At 36.2% G+C, this 15,499-nt stretch overlaps 2 protein-coding genes across 2 annotated transcripts; one reads left to right on the top strand and one right to left on the bottom strand.

Moving 5' to 3' along the window:
• Positions 1 to 161: 161 nt before the first annotated feature.
• On the top strand, positions 162 to 2,699 carry LOC132139264 (uncharacterized). Its single transcript, XM_059547832.1, has 4 exons — positions 162 to 394; positions 1,592 to 1,786; positions 2,002 to 2,081; positions 2,246 to 2,699. The coding sequence occupies exons 1-4, from the start codon at positions 293 to 295 to the stop codon at positions 2,697 to 2,699; spliced, it is 831 nt and encodes a 276-aa protein (XP_059403815.1). The 5' UTR covers positions 162 to 292.
• A 902-nt stretch (positions 2,700 to 3,601) lies between these two features.
• Positions 3,602 to 5,603, bottom strand: LOC132146318 (uncharacterized). Its single transcript, XM_059557005.1, has 3 exons — positions 5,351 to 5,603; positions 4,734 to 4,857; positions 3,602 to 4,475 (listed from the first exon to the last, which is right to left on the bottom strand). The coding sequence occupies exons 1-3, from the start codon at positions 5,566 to 5,568 to the stop codon at positions 3,729 to 3,731; spliced, it is 1,089 nt and encodes a 362-aa protein (XP_059412988.1). The 5' UTR covers positions 5,569 to 5,603; the 3' UTR covers positions 3,602 to 3,728.
• Positions 5,604 to 15,499: the final 9,896 nt, after the last annotated feature.

Below are 15,499 nucleotides of genomic sequence, written 5' to 3'. Positions count from 1 at the left end.
AAATGAACCTTTGAAAAGTTTGAGCAGCATTTTTCAGGCCAAATTGATTATGTCTGCGATAATTATGGACGGTAACTGCAATCCGACTTAGACACCACATGCAAGGGATATGCCCAAGGACTATTTGAGCATTGTATGATACCTAACAAGGTTGTAATGGACTATATGCACGGCCACTTCCTGGTTTAGATAAGTCAGCTCAGTCATTTCCGGTCAACTGTCCAAAATCAAGCGGCCGTGAAGATGTCTTTCTACACTCGCTGCCTTCAGGATTTACCTCAAGTCAACATCAATGATGTACACCGCCTTATTCAGGAAAACTCCAAGGCTTTGTCCAGTAAACGGGAAAAAGGATTTAAGCTGTACATATCCAGTTATATTCATGACTATGAAGGTAAGTTATCGATTTTAATACTGCTGTTATGATGTTGTTTACGAGATAGGATCGCTAGCAAACATCCAAACAGTTAACGTTAGTTGTCAGCATTTAAATGTACAATTACGTGTCTAGGTACTGTCCCGTGATTACCAGGCTCGACATATACACTAGTATGTTGTTATATAACATGAAACTTTAAAATACCACAATGTTACTTTGCTGCTGTCTGTAACTTTTTTATTTTCAAAATTTACACAATTTATATGAGCGAGTACACCATGAATCAATTTTCGAAACCGTGTTTTTGTCTTATCCTGAATCACTACGTTATACACCTATAATAGTGTTTATATTGGGACTATTTTAGTCCAGTCGGCTTGTATCACTATATATGGACTGGAGTAAGTAACCACATCCCTGCGTGACTCGCCATAGACATAAACGTAGAGAAGTAGCTCCGGCTACAATGTTCTTCCGCAAGACGCATGCATGTTTATTAACCGCTTGAAGTACCAAAGGTTACAGATTTTCCCTTTTGAATGATATTCTCTTATCTGTATGACCATAAATAACAGCAGGCAGTATATGATGTTTCCACTGCTGAGGAAAAATCCAAGTGCATGTGTATTGATATTCCTAGTGTTGTAATTGTTTTGTTTCTCAGTTTCTGACAAGAACGAGGCAGGAGAGGTTTCTGTGAGGGCAAGATGCTTCAGGTCTATGAGGAAAAATGAGAGACCACACAACTTGAGTGTAGGGGAATGAGATCAGATTCAATGTAATAAGGTTTACAGTGTCTGCTCTCTAGGAATTAAATGAAAAAAATAAAATAAATAAATAAATATATATATAATATAAATTATGCAGATAAAGATTGTAATAGACCACTGTTTGGAGTTTACAAAGGCTTATAGCACAACTGTTGCTGTCAGGACAATAGTTCACTGTACCACTATATCAACTGCACACTGTGTATTCTAACAATTATTTACACAGTAATTTATTACAAATACGGCCTATTAAGATTCCCAAAGAGTAGAGTTAGTTAGCTTGAGAACATTTTACACTGTAGCCCAAGGAAGATTCAAACACTAGCCACAGTGCAAACCAACATAATTCAACTAATGATTATTTATTCCAGTAATTAGTGACTATGATTGCCTTAATCTTAAAACACAGAAAATATACAATTGATATCTTTTTCGCTTACAGGTTGTCCTCAAACACACTAAACCTGTTGAGCTGATGGCCTGTCAGTGCTCATGTGTGGCAGGGCTTGCTCTATGTAATCACATTGCAGCATTGCTCTTCCAAACAGCACATTACAGCCAACAGGGAGCGGCAGCTGTCCCCCCGACTCACAGCTGCACAGGGTCTGAGCAGCAATGGCACAAACCCGGGACCCAGGTGATGCTGCTCAACACTATCACAATTAATTGTTAATTTACACATTATAATATAATCCTACATATTCTTTAAGTTGTGTTCTTGTTCTCACATCAACTTCCAATAACACAGATAGTGCAGAATCTTTTCTTATGAAAATAGGTAAATCATTGAGCTAAAGTAAACTAAATACACAAATAAGCACAAATAAGTTCTTATACAACATTCATTTACAGGGCTTTAAGCCTGGTCCAACAAATGAAATGGTGGTATTGTCAGCTAGGCCCAAGGAGAGAAGATTGGCAGAAGGCATCAGGTAAGGTGTAGAAATGGGAAGTTGTTTTACTACATGCATGTGTTGAAAATATGTATTAAAAATGTAAAATACTTTTTTTCAGAATGGTTTATGATCACTGTAATCGACACATTACATGAACCTTTAATTAACACTGTGTGCATGTCTTTTATGTATGTTTTCAGGAGCAACCTGTATAAAGCTGCCTGTAACCTGACCTGTTGCCTTCCAGACATGTCAGTTCTACGGGTGAAGGATATTTACGAAGGCATGTCGAAAGAAACTGCTCCTTTAATAGCCACCATGGGGATTTCAGGGGATGTGCCTTTAGTTGACAGCGCTTTTGGAAAAGTCCAAGAAGGAAGTTTACTGTCCTATCAACTTCCAGCATGGAGCCCACCAAAGACCTGTCCACATAGCACTGCACCACCACGACCATACTTACCCCTGGATGGCTACTGTCTAGGTCCCTCAGAGTGCTGTTTTGTGTTGACTCACCATCAGCAGATGAACATGACTTCTCTAGCAACAACAGAAGTCATGGCACATGAAATTGAGATGGGCACAAGACAACAAAGCACAATGAGGGAATGGCATTTATTGAGAAAGCCACGTGTAACCTCCTCTAGATTCAGGTAACTGTAAACTATACTGTGACATTCAGCACATTTTGTTTTCTCATTTAAATACTCATTTATTGTCATCTAATATAAATACTAAAGTTATTTTTATGTGTATCAATTTATTTCTAGAGAAGTTTGCCATGTGAGAGGGCAGTCCTCAGCGGCGAGTCTAGCGGTGAGAATTTTGAGGTCAGGCTATCAGTCTGCAGAAATGAAGAGGGGCCTTCAAATGGAGCCCAAAGCTATCGAGGAATACTGCTGCATTCAGGAGGTAAATCACTATCACTACCCTTGTGGTTTTATCATCCACCCCGATGCACCTTGGCTTGGCTCATCACCAGATGGGTTGGTGTACGACCCTAAAGCTGATCCTGTGTTTGGACTGGTAGAAGTGAAGTGCCCAAATTTGAGAAGCTATGTGGACTGTGCCTACCTTAGGGTCTCTGGTGGAGTGCTACAGCTCAAACAGTCTCACACTTACTACTGGCAGGTGCAGGGCCAACTTTTCATTTCCGGGATGAAGTGGTGTGATTTTGTTGTGTTTACTGAAGACGACATGTTCATACAAAGAATATACAGAGATGAGGGAGTCATTAAAACAATGAAGCAAAAGGTTGATTACTTTTACTTTTACTTTTATCTTCCAACACTTTTGGCTTGAAACTTTTCAATCCATTCAATCAGTTTCCATCAATTTGTACATATTTTTTGGCCCATGTTTTATTTTTAACTGTTTCCACAAATGTACAGGATCTGTTGTTAACTGATTAAATTACGTATTTTCATAAACATGTTATTTGTTTGTGTTCTGAATTTATACTTCATTAGTTAACAAATAATGAAAAGTTAAATACAATTAACAAAGAGTACAAAACAGAAATAATGTAAAAACAACAAAAGTAATTATAATAGAGTTAATCAGATTTTTAGTGAATCGATTTTAAGTTTAAACTATGAGATGAATGATATATACAGAGAATAAATCTAGAGGCATGTTTAAGATATATTTACAAGGATTAAGAGAGGATAAAAACAAGAGGCACTTTTACTTAGCCCAAGCTTTTACAAGTGGCCCACTCTGATAATTTAACAGTAGGCATGCAACTGCATAAAGCTGATTTATGTTACCAAACATGTTTAAGGGGATGACCGTATCAAAGAATTTAAATTCCTTCAGTCTACGAATTAGGCGCTCAATGTGCACTCTAAGATGTGCAATAGATTGGGTCTCCCTGACCTCGTGCTTTGGCATCTGAGGTCTCCCAGCGAGGAATGCAGGCCTGTACACTTTACAGGGCACACAGTCATCCACAAGGAAGCCTCTGTCGACCATAATTGCCATATCTGGCCTAAGCAGAGTAAGAATACCTGACTCTACAAAGATCTGTTTGTCACTTACTGAGCTGGCAAAAAGGGAGGAAACAAAGGTTACAGCGCCATGGGGGGCCATGCCAATCATTCCCTTCAGGGTACAGTGGGACTTATAGTTTGAGTATACCTCACTCTGAAGTAAAGGGGAGGAGGGTGTTTGACACCGGAGCTCTGTGCAGTCCAGAATTGTGGTGGTGTCTGGGTAGTCTTCAAACTCTGATGGCAAGTGTTCCTTAATTTTGTCTTGAGTCATCCAAATGCATTGTGAACCAAGAACAGAGAACAGAAAATTGCTCCAGGTCAGAATGATTCTGCTTACAGTAGACTGATGCACCCCATACCGCTCAGCTAAGTCCCTCAGCTTCAGACCAAGGGCAAGGTAGTTCAGGAAGAGGAACAGTTCATCTATTGCCTGTAAGGACTGACAGATCACAACACAATTACATGTATATGTAATTGTCAAAACTAGTAGGTGTACAGTACAACAACAGACATCTGATGGTGTGGAATTTATTTCCATTCATTCTACATTCGAATTCTAAAAGTAGTGTTGGTCATAATGTGAACATCCTGGCTTCAAAAAGTAAAAGTCCAACCATGTATTGAACAAGTATATGATAGGATGCATAAATTCTGTAGCTGGAGAGTTTGGTCATAATAGCACAGACAACAGACTTACCATGGAAGCACTTTGCTTTTCAGATTCAACGTTTGCAGTTCCTGTTCTGGTTACCCGAACCATGAATCTCAGTGGTGGTTCAATCACCTGCCAAAACCGCATCAGATGATCATAAGATGAAAACCTGTAAATAGTGAAATGTGAAAATGTCAAAGCATTGACATTTCTTGCATTTAGCACCATACATATTATTACATTTATACACACCAGGTCAGAGGTGAACCTGAAGTAGGAAGTGACTTGCACTGGTCTATTTGACATGCTGATTATATTTAATCTTCAATGTTTGTGGTTTGGACACCCTAGTGCAAAAAAAACCTAAACCAAAATGTTTTTAAAATAATTTATTTCATACTAAGTATACTACACATCGATATTTACTGACATAATGCTTGAAGCTTAGGATATAAATATTACAATTAAACTTTATTTGGAGTACTTCTTTAATGCACGATGCACATTAAGCCTAAAAAGTGTTTTAATATTAAATAATTTTATTTTAAATATAATTAGTAAAGATAGTACGATCACTGTATAATATCAGTCTTTAAATGCAAGATATTTAAAGTGTTCTTAAAGTATAATGTGTTTTTATTAAATTAAATATGTCTACATACCTGGTGTAGAAACGGATGTCACTGTCAGAACCTGTAAATCGCTGCAGCCCAAAACGCTGTTTGAGTGACATCTGTTCCATCTGCTGCCTCACATGGTCGATTTCTTCGCGAAGCCTTTCGTTTTCTTCCAGAACCGAGTCAACAAACGCGGGCTGCGGTGCTGTGCTGTAATCGTGGTCGTTGGTAGATATACGTTCATAATATTCCCCAGTTTCCATACTCTCTTGTCTCGTTCTCCTTTCCCAAACCCCAAGCCTTCTCTCTCCAAGAGAGTAACTATTCCAAGGGAACAGTACAGGTAGCCTACGGCACCAGACTTCAGCCTTCGCCTCCCGCCGACTTCAGCAGGCTCCTTGAGCTGGCACAAAGTGCCGACTACACACGCGTGTATGGTGAGATATAATAAAATTGTCTCTTCTTATATTTATTATCCATTTCTTTCGCTGTTGTACGTCTGAAGGGAAAGTGTGAAAACTTATGACTGAATTGAATTTCGCTGAGGATGAACACTGAGGGACACAACAGTGCTCAGCTGACGTTCCCTCACAGCGCTGAAATTTAAATGCCTTTTTCATTTCCGTTAACCTAAGTTATTACTTTATTTTCACGTAGATATTGAATAAATAATAAATTAAATAAATAAGTTCTAGTTCAAACTTTATCTATAAACCACTAGAGTCTCAAGGAGTTGGATTTGAAGGTGCCGCCCACTAACCTAAAAGTACCACAACATCAAATGACGTTCCACTGGAAGTTCACGGGCTGACTTATCTTTATGCGGAAGTTAAAAAGAACGCTCCGTGCATATAGTCCGTTGAAAAGACACTGAGCATACACTGAAAATAATTCAAATCTTTTGAATTGCCTAAGCGACAGTTTAGCATATTGACCAACAAACTGTTTGCACAAAGGAAATCAGCACCCGGCAAAGGATGAGCCACCTTAGCCATAACAAAATCCCAAGTGAAACCCCATCCATTAAAACACAACTTAATCTGACGCTTACCGTATGTTGGGATTTTGGTGCCATTAGCAGTTTCCAGTAGGGGGTTCTGATGTATAGAACACATGTCGAGTGCATTCATCACTATTCATGCCACAGCGATGTATTAAATCATCAGCTGGAATGGCTTCCACGTATTATAAATACTGGAAGTGAGAGAAAAGTGTTTATTACATTTGAAATATGGATATTTTTCTTACAAAAACAAATGGATTTGCTACAGGAGGTTTTTATTCAACCCCCGGAGCCGTGTGAGGCAAGTTTTATTATGGATGCGTGCACTTTATTTGACGACTTGTGGAATGTTCACCTGCAACACCCGCTGACTGCAATAATAGAGCTTGAAATAGCCAGGACCATTTTTAATATAACTTTGATTGGATTCATCTGAAAGAAGAAAGTCATGTATGCATAAGATGCCTCAAGGGCGAGAAAAACAGACTAACTTTCATTTTTGGGTGGTCTGGCCTTTTTAAGGGGAAACACCCTGCCACCTGCAACTAAACACTCTTTAAGGGGAAACATAATAACAACTCTGTGTGGATTCTGTCACATCTTTAAGTGTATGCCGCCACAGTATATTTGTATCGATATTGAGTGTAGTCAGTGTCATCTTTATGCAGATACTTCGGTTGATAGTCAGCACGAGAAGCGAAAGGGGAAAAGGTACTAAATTATTATTTGAAGCATTGGGATTGCTAGACGAGGGCTTAATAAACGTGTTTTTGTAAAAAAAAGAAGAAAAAAAAAGAAAAAGAAAAAAGCTCAAATTCGACCAAAATCGAAATTTCTAACTTTTATTTTTTAGTGTAGCTCAAAATTACAAATGATACCTACTTAATTGATGTAGAAATAAGGAAGGAATAGTCCACATCTGTCCATGAAATTGCTTTTGAGTCAACTGTACAATTACTTACAGTCCATTGAAAAAAAATGGGAGGGGGGTGTACATATTAAAGAACTGTAATTCCTTAACCTTTCCTCCAGTTGTGATGAAAATACCCTCAAATTAAAGCTCATAGTGTGCACTTTAAAACCATATTCATTATATAACTGTAACTTGTATGTTTTGGTCAACAGCGAAAAAAATACATATTGAGCCTGTGTCCAAATATGTATGGACATAACTGTATATATATTTCCCCCTTTAAATGTCCTTCATCTAGGTCAATCTGCATCAGATAGAAGCAAAAATGAAGAGGATGATGAGGCTGATTATGAAAATTTTGAACTTGATGAAAACATGGATCATGATGAATCTGAACAGGACTATATTAATGTGGACTCTGATCGTTCTGAACAGGACTATATTAATGTGGACTCTGATCGTTCTGAACAGGACTATATTAATGTGGACTCTGATCGTTCTGAACAGGACTATATTAATGTGGACTCTGATCGTTCTGAACAGGACTATATTAATGTGGACTCTGATCGTTCTGAACAGGATTATATTAATGTGGACTCTGATCGTTCTGAACAGGATTATGTCAATGTGCACTCAAATGATTCTTAAGATGACTATGCCAATGTAATTATTACAGAGAAAAATTTTGGTAGATGAATGATGATAACATTTATAAAAGCTTTTATGATTAGTACTGAGTGAACCCAAAGTACTGCAAAAATTAAATATGGCAGCCTTGATCTGAATCAAGAAAAAAGTTCAGTTGACATTGTGATGAACAGACAGACAACAGATGATTACAATTTTGCTAAGTTATTGTGATGATTATGGGTGACCCCTAATACAGTGCATTCATTCTGGGCTCTGCAGTTTATCACAGCCTGCTGCACGTTTTTGATCACATTAAGTAAAAAGTGAATTAATGAGAGAGCTTTCTTTGTCAAACAGAATGTTTTTATTTGTTGTTCATCTTGTATATTCCAAGAGTTTGTTTCCTAAACGTGTTAAATGTCATTAAAAAACTATTTAAAAAAATTGAGTTTCCACCAAATTCAGTATTGTGTCTGGTTGGTATAGAAAAGTTTTTTTTTTTGTTTTTTTTACGCAAAATGCGATATTTGCTGAGTTATTAGGTCATGTTTTTTCCTATTTTCAAAACCAACAAACACTAGTCTCACTTTTTTGCAGAATGCGATATATCCGCTCAACCAATCATAACACACCATTCTGGACAGTAATGGCGGTGTTTTGAATACATCCGGCAACCTAGTTTTCCTCATCTACTTTGTACTTTGTGATCAACAAACAAGGGCTGCACGATAAATCGAATGTAATTGTCATGCACATCTCATCAGTAAAGCCGGTTCTGTGATTAATAGTCCCGGTAAATCTCCATGTACTTTCAGATGGAAATTATTCAGATGCATTTAATACACAGAGCCACAGATCATTGACAAGCTACACTATTTCACGTTCATTAGATGAATCACATTATGAACACAATATAGCGTAGCTTGTCATTGTTAGTGTTAATGCCATTTATGTTTTTGTTAATAGAGCACATAGCACTGGTCAACTAAATGAACATGTAACATGGCAAAGATAAATGCACTTTTGAAAGTTGAATGTAAGTGAAATTTAATTTTGGAATTTCTCCTTACTTAGCCCAGGTAAGATGCCTCTGATATTGTCTGTTCAGGAGTGGCTTAACAAGAGGAAAACGACAACTGTAGCCCTGATCAGAACTGAAGGGGAGACTGAGGGCAATTGTAATTAAAGACACACACACACACACACAAACATACATATATATGCAGGGACAGACAGGGAGTGAAAAATGGCCTTGGATTTTTCTTGGATTGGTTTGTGTCAGAATGGCGAACGTAAATCTGCTAAGCGCAAACAAAAACTTGGAAAGTGAAAACGAAAACACTGGCAGCGCATTCAAAACTGCCTTCAGCAAACGTGAAGCTGAAAGTGAAATTAAACAAAGAATGCAGTTTATTTGAAGACGCTGTTACTTTTTTGCTATTTAGTTTATTGTTTTTATTTTCAGAGTGTTTTTCTCATTTATCAACGTATATTTTTTGTTCGTTTTCGCAAAAGTTACGTTCGTTTTATTTGGCACAAATCTGATTCCATACAGAACATTGTCAACTGGCCAGGGCGCAGATCCCCCTCCTGCTCAGTGATTTGAACCTTTGTATACTAAACTAACTGGGAATTTGGGAAATGAAATGAACGGTTTACTTCATCCTGATACCTTTGATTACTACTGGAAGACATTCTCAGACGAAACGAAACCATATTCCCGCCTGGGATGGGTCGGCACGGCATAGCCTAACGGTTACGCAACGAGAGCGGATCTGCCCGATGTCGGAAAAGCGGCTAAACATTTCCGTTTAAACCAAAACATCGCCTGTTTTTCTCATTAATCAGAAAGAAAAAAAACCTCTGAATTATTGCGCAGTTTGAAAGAACGCAAGCATCGCAATGCCAAGACCTTCTCTTCTCACTCTGATATTGGGTAAATTCTATTTTCAGTTCACTTGCTCTTTCTATTTTTTCATAAAAGGCGGAGATTAAAGTTTAAAATATAATGATATTGTATGTCACCATGTTATTATCACAGTAATATTTTAATCGTTAAAATAGTGATCCTTCTGCAGTCATTTCTTAGGTTTTCACTGAGCTTTTATGCTTTTATTTCCTGAAGCTAAACTGAAACTATGAAAATTGACTTTAAAATGATAATAATTAATTTATCTGTAGGGTGGATTAGGGTAATGTGGGACACTTTTAGCCATTTTGACTTGTGTATCATATTTCCATATGAAGCCAAAATTATATATCAAAATGTTATGCTCATGCTCAAATCTGGGACACTATGTTTTGGCTTATAAATAGTCATTTTCTTTTCTTTTTTTTTACAAAGTAAACTTCAGATTTTACATTCAGATTGAACTTAATGAAGATAGCAAAATAATTTAATGAACAATTTTTGAAAATAAATCAAATTTGGTAGGGGGAGAGCAGGGGCGAAAGTAAAATTTTTCAGAAAAACATCATTTTAAAAGATAATGTTGTAGACAGAGATATATTTCTGCTGTGGCCAGTAACTCAAACGTGTGGTCTATCAATACCAGGTGGTATTTTGTAGAAATGTAGAAAGACTTTAGTGTGATTTCACTTTGTACATAAGTTGCACAGATACTTTCGACCCAATCGGTTGGGACGAAAGTAATACAACACTATAAGTTAGATTTTTTTCTGTTACTCTTATTTTTCTTAAGTATACCTGATTGTGACCTTGTTAATTTGTAACTGCAAACATATTTAGTCCTTTATCTTTGCAAAAAAAATAAAATATTAAATTACATTTTCATATTTTCATTTTAAATGTAAGTTTCATCAGATGTCTCAAAACCTGACGGTATTTTTTTAATGTCAATTTCAATGTAATTTTATAAAACAATTTTTTCATCAGAATTTACAATATAAAAATTTTATTACATTAGCATAATAAAAAAACTCTAAACATAATGTAACAGTAGGCCTATTTATGTTTCCATCCAGTTGTTTTTATTGAGAAATTGAAAATTTGCATTAAAACATCTGGAAACACTACAAATTCATAGGTGGAGGTGTAAAGGCTAAGATATTGCTAAAACCTAAATAAATGCGACGTAGCAGCTGGCCGGAGAGTGATGTTCCTCTATTTCCAGAAACGACCCACAAAAACATCTGGATAAAACCAAACCTCTGTCTGTCTTTCTGACCCTCACTCAGACATATTCTTTTGGTATAATATGACAAACATTTTAATAAATAATGCAAGACACAGAAATTCACAATATAGCATGCACTGGAACTTTAAAATTAACAACTGTTACTTTCGTCCCAACAGGAACTCCTGACATTTAAACTCGATTTAATTTTATACTGAAGAAATCTGAAAATGCTAACTTTAGGATGTGTTAAAGCACTAAATAACCTGTAGAGTGATCATTACTGTGACACTTGAAACAAGAAAAAAAAAATAAGACTAATTTGAAAATATTACCGCTTCAATAATTTACAAAATTTGACAAAATTACATGTATGGCCTTTTACCTTCTTAATGCACATTTTATCAATTGAATAACATACAGTAGTATAATTAGGGCTGGGAATCGATTCCAAAAAGAATCGATTCCTCGATTCCGAGGCGTTGGGAATCGAGAGTCGATTCCAAAGATTGGAATCGATTCCATCAAGGGGAATCGACTCCTCATTCACAGTATTTTTCAGTTCAACTAAGCTATGGGTGTCTCTCTAACGAAAGGCTACATCCGACAAAGGCTGCACACATTTAAATTCAAGAAAATAAACAGAAAGAAAACGAGCCGGCACTGATCATTTGAATTTAAGGATGTACCTAAGCCATAATTACAACAGTTGTGAGATAAAAGATTATTTTCAATTTTGTATATATATATATATATACACTGTAAAACCCGAAAAGTTAACTTAACTCAAACCGTTTGAGTAAACCGATTGCCTTGATTTAAACCATGTAAGTTTTAAAACTTTGCATTCAAGTAATTAAGTGATTAACTAAGTGCTGATTGAGCATCAGTGATGAACAGCTGCTGTTAACAAACAGAATCACAGAAGAAAACAGAAACACAAGAACTACTACAACTGACTTCAGACACAGCCTTAGATGAAATCAACTGAAATAAAATACATGAAATCTCTCAAGATCTGATTAAACAACCCCACAAACAGCATCACCAGCTGCACTTATTAATAACCAGACTGACTTTATTTCTGTCAGACGTCTACAAAAGATCTTATTGAGAATGAACTAAGGTTTAGATGTTGATTTATTGTTTCATTTGAAGTAACCATGTTAGAGATCAGTGTTTGCTTTAGTTGGGCTCTTGACCCTTGACTTCTCTTTTAGTCTTTTCTCTGGCTGTTATAACCGTGTGTTTCTAAAACACATTTGTTGTAATTCAAAAGCCCAGAAGAAATGTCATCAGGTGCTAACCTGTACCTAGGTGTAGGTTGTTATACTTTATATTGGTGATGATAATCATCAATTATTGAACTGTACTGAGTCTAATCTCCAATGAAATAGGTGTTGTGTAATTTGATTGATTATAGTAAATGGATGCTAAGAGCCAGTGGTTCTGTGATAATCAGATAATACAAAGACTTTCCAAACAGTTTGGACTTCTATGGTGTCAATTAGTCACACACAGACATCAATAATCAGCATATGAACCTCAACAATGGTGACCATAAAAAAAAAATGCTGCAGAGCATGCTGGGAGCCATGGATGAGTTTTGTACTACAATAGTACCCAGCATGCATTGCAGCATGTTTTTTTGTCACCATTGTAGAGGTTCATATTCTGATTATTGATGTCTGTGTTTGACCAACTACTGGCATAGAAGAAAAATGTATGTGTACAAAATGTTTATGAAGTCATTTTTATATTAATTGAATATCACAGAACCACTGGCTCTTAGTGTCATTTTTACTAGGTCCACTTCTACTAATGACACCACACCTATTTCATCAGAGATTAGACTCAGTACGGATCAATAATAATGAATAATTATCATCACCAATATAAAGTATAACAACCTACATCTAGGTACAGGTTAACACCTGATGGCATTTCTTCTGGGTTTTTGGATTACAACAAATGTGTTTTAGAAACACACCGTTATAACAGCCAGAGAAAAGACTAAGACAGAAGTCAAGGGTCAAGAGCCCAACTAAAGCAAACACTGATCTCTAACATGGTTACTTCAAATGAAACAATAAATCAACATCTAAACCTTAGTTCATTCTCAATAAGATCTTCTGTAGACGTCTGACAGAAATAAAGTCAGTCTGGTTATTAATAAGTGCAGCTGGTGATGCTGTTTGTGGGGTTGTTTAATCAGATCTTGAGAGATTTCATGTATTTTATTTCAGTTGATTTCATCTAAGGCTGTGTCTGAAGTCAGTTGTAGTTCTTGCGTTTCTCTTTTCTTCTGTGATTCTGTTTGTTAACAGCAGGTGTTCATCACTAATTAACAATTATCACTCAGTTAATCACTTAATCACTTAATTGCAATGTATATCTTCTTTCAGTGAACTCAACTGAATTAAGTTCAGAGTACTCATAACTGTTAGTTTTAAAACTTAAATGGTTTAAGGCAATCGGTTTCCTCAAACGGTTTGAGTTAACATAACTTAAAGATATCTGTTTACTCAAACGGTTTGAGTTAACATAACTTGTCAGGTTTGAGTGAGGCTGTGTCTGAAGCCAGCTGTATTTCCTTTCTCTCTTTTCTTCAGTGATTCTGTTTGTTAACAGCAGGTGTTCATCACTAAAGCTCAATTATCACTCAATTAATCACTTAATTACTTAATTGCAATGCACATCTTCTTTCAGTGAACTCAACTGAATTAAGTTCAGAGTACTTATAACTGTTAGTTTTTTCAACTTAAATGGTTTAAGGCAATCGGTTTCCTCAAACAGTTTGAGTTAACATAACTTAAAGATATCTGTTTACTCAAACCGTTTGAGTTAAGTTTACTTGTCAGGTATTACAGTCAAGGCAATCGGTTTACTCAAACAATTTGAGTTAAGTTAAGATATTTGCAAAATCTGATGTCTAAATTCATCCGATATAATTTGATAAACATTTAGAACATTGTTTTATTTATAACAGATTTGTTGATTTTCTTGGCCACATTTCTGACATAATTTCCAGAAAGTCAAGTGATTTCAATAACTTGACACCCCTGCTTGAATTCAACACCAATCAATTTCAGTTTAATTATGTAAAATAAGAGATAAATGCACTGAAGCTTAGGTGTCCCACATTAGTCACAAATCCACCATATATATCTGTGTTGACATGACTGATAAAAAAAGAAAAAGACATTATCCAAGTTGACTGCTCTAAACAACTTTTTCTATTTCTGTAACTTCTAAAATACTAATGCAGATAGGCCTATATACAGTGATTATTTAAATATATATATATATATATATATATATATATATATATATGTATATATATATATATATATATATATTATTTTTAAATTATTGTTTATAATTACTCACTGAAACTTTCTGAAATGGTGTTTTTGCATAGTACCAGTGGTGTAAAATGCTTGAGTAATTTTACTTGATTACTTAAGTATTAATTTGGGGTATTTGTACTTCAAGTACAATTTAAACTGGTTACTTTGTCGCAAAAATTCTGACTTAAGTTGTAGTGGCGATCGTACCACAAAAAAAACAACACGTGAGCTAATTTGTCTCCAATGCGTAATGGTGCAAAAAAATCAGGTCTGCCATGGCACTCGATTAGCACTTTATTTTATGCAGAGTAGAATTACTTACTTAATGCTGCTTGCATTACTGATGTAAATTGAGCTCATACATATGCAAGCAACATTAAACATGATGCTAATAGCTGAACATGACAAAATCCATCATGAACATCCACACCTGCACGCATGCACGGTTGAAAAACTATATGGCTTGATCGTAATTCCCACCCACTGGTTCACCTGTGTCTTACTCATATAGCCTCCACAACTACCGTAATGCCCTGCCTATGCCCCCTAGTGTGCAGGTGGAAGAACGTCACCCCCATGCAACTTACCACCAACATATCAACATAACATAACACATATCAAAATTGGCTACAACAAACGTAATAACATAATTGTGAAGATGGATGAAGAACCAAACAGAGTTTTGTCTTTGTATTGCTTTAATTCTGTGCAGAGAATTATCTGGTTTACACACAGCTTGAGTCTGTGTGCAAAGAGATAACACACAGACTCAAAGCCCACCTTTTATAGTATGTAAAAAGATACATTGAAGGACAGATTAGTACCTTTGAGCCAATCATGTTGCTCAGTGCACATCACTCCATGACACATGCACATCTCATGCACATTACATGATAGATGTCTGGTCACTCTCAATACTGCCCGTCCCTGGTACACAGTTTCCCCTTAAATGTTGTTTTTTAACCTAAAGCAGTTGCGTGCACAAGTCAAATAAAATAACTCAACGTCCCTATGGACTATATATACTACCTTGATCATTGTATTTAAAAATATGCTTAAATGAGATTAATGCAATCAATGCAACATTAACAAAAGACGGGTGGTGTTAGCGCAGTGGATAAGACGCATGCCTGTGGTGTGGGAGACCCGGGTTCGAATCCA

Source organism: Carassius carassius, chromosome 1 (genome assembly GCF_963082965.1).
Source record: "Carassius carassius chromosome 1, fCarCar2.1, whole genome shotgun sequence".
In the NCBI taxonomy this organism is placed as follows: domain Eukaryota; kingdom Metazoa; phylum Chordata; class Actinopteri; order Cypriniformes; family Cyprinidae; genus Carassius; species Carassius carassius.
The sequence above is the reverse complement of the archived record's forward strand: the minus strand, read 5'-3'. Positions and strand labels throughout refer to the sequence as shown.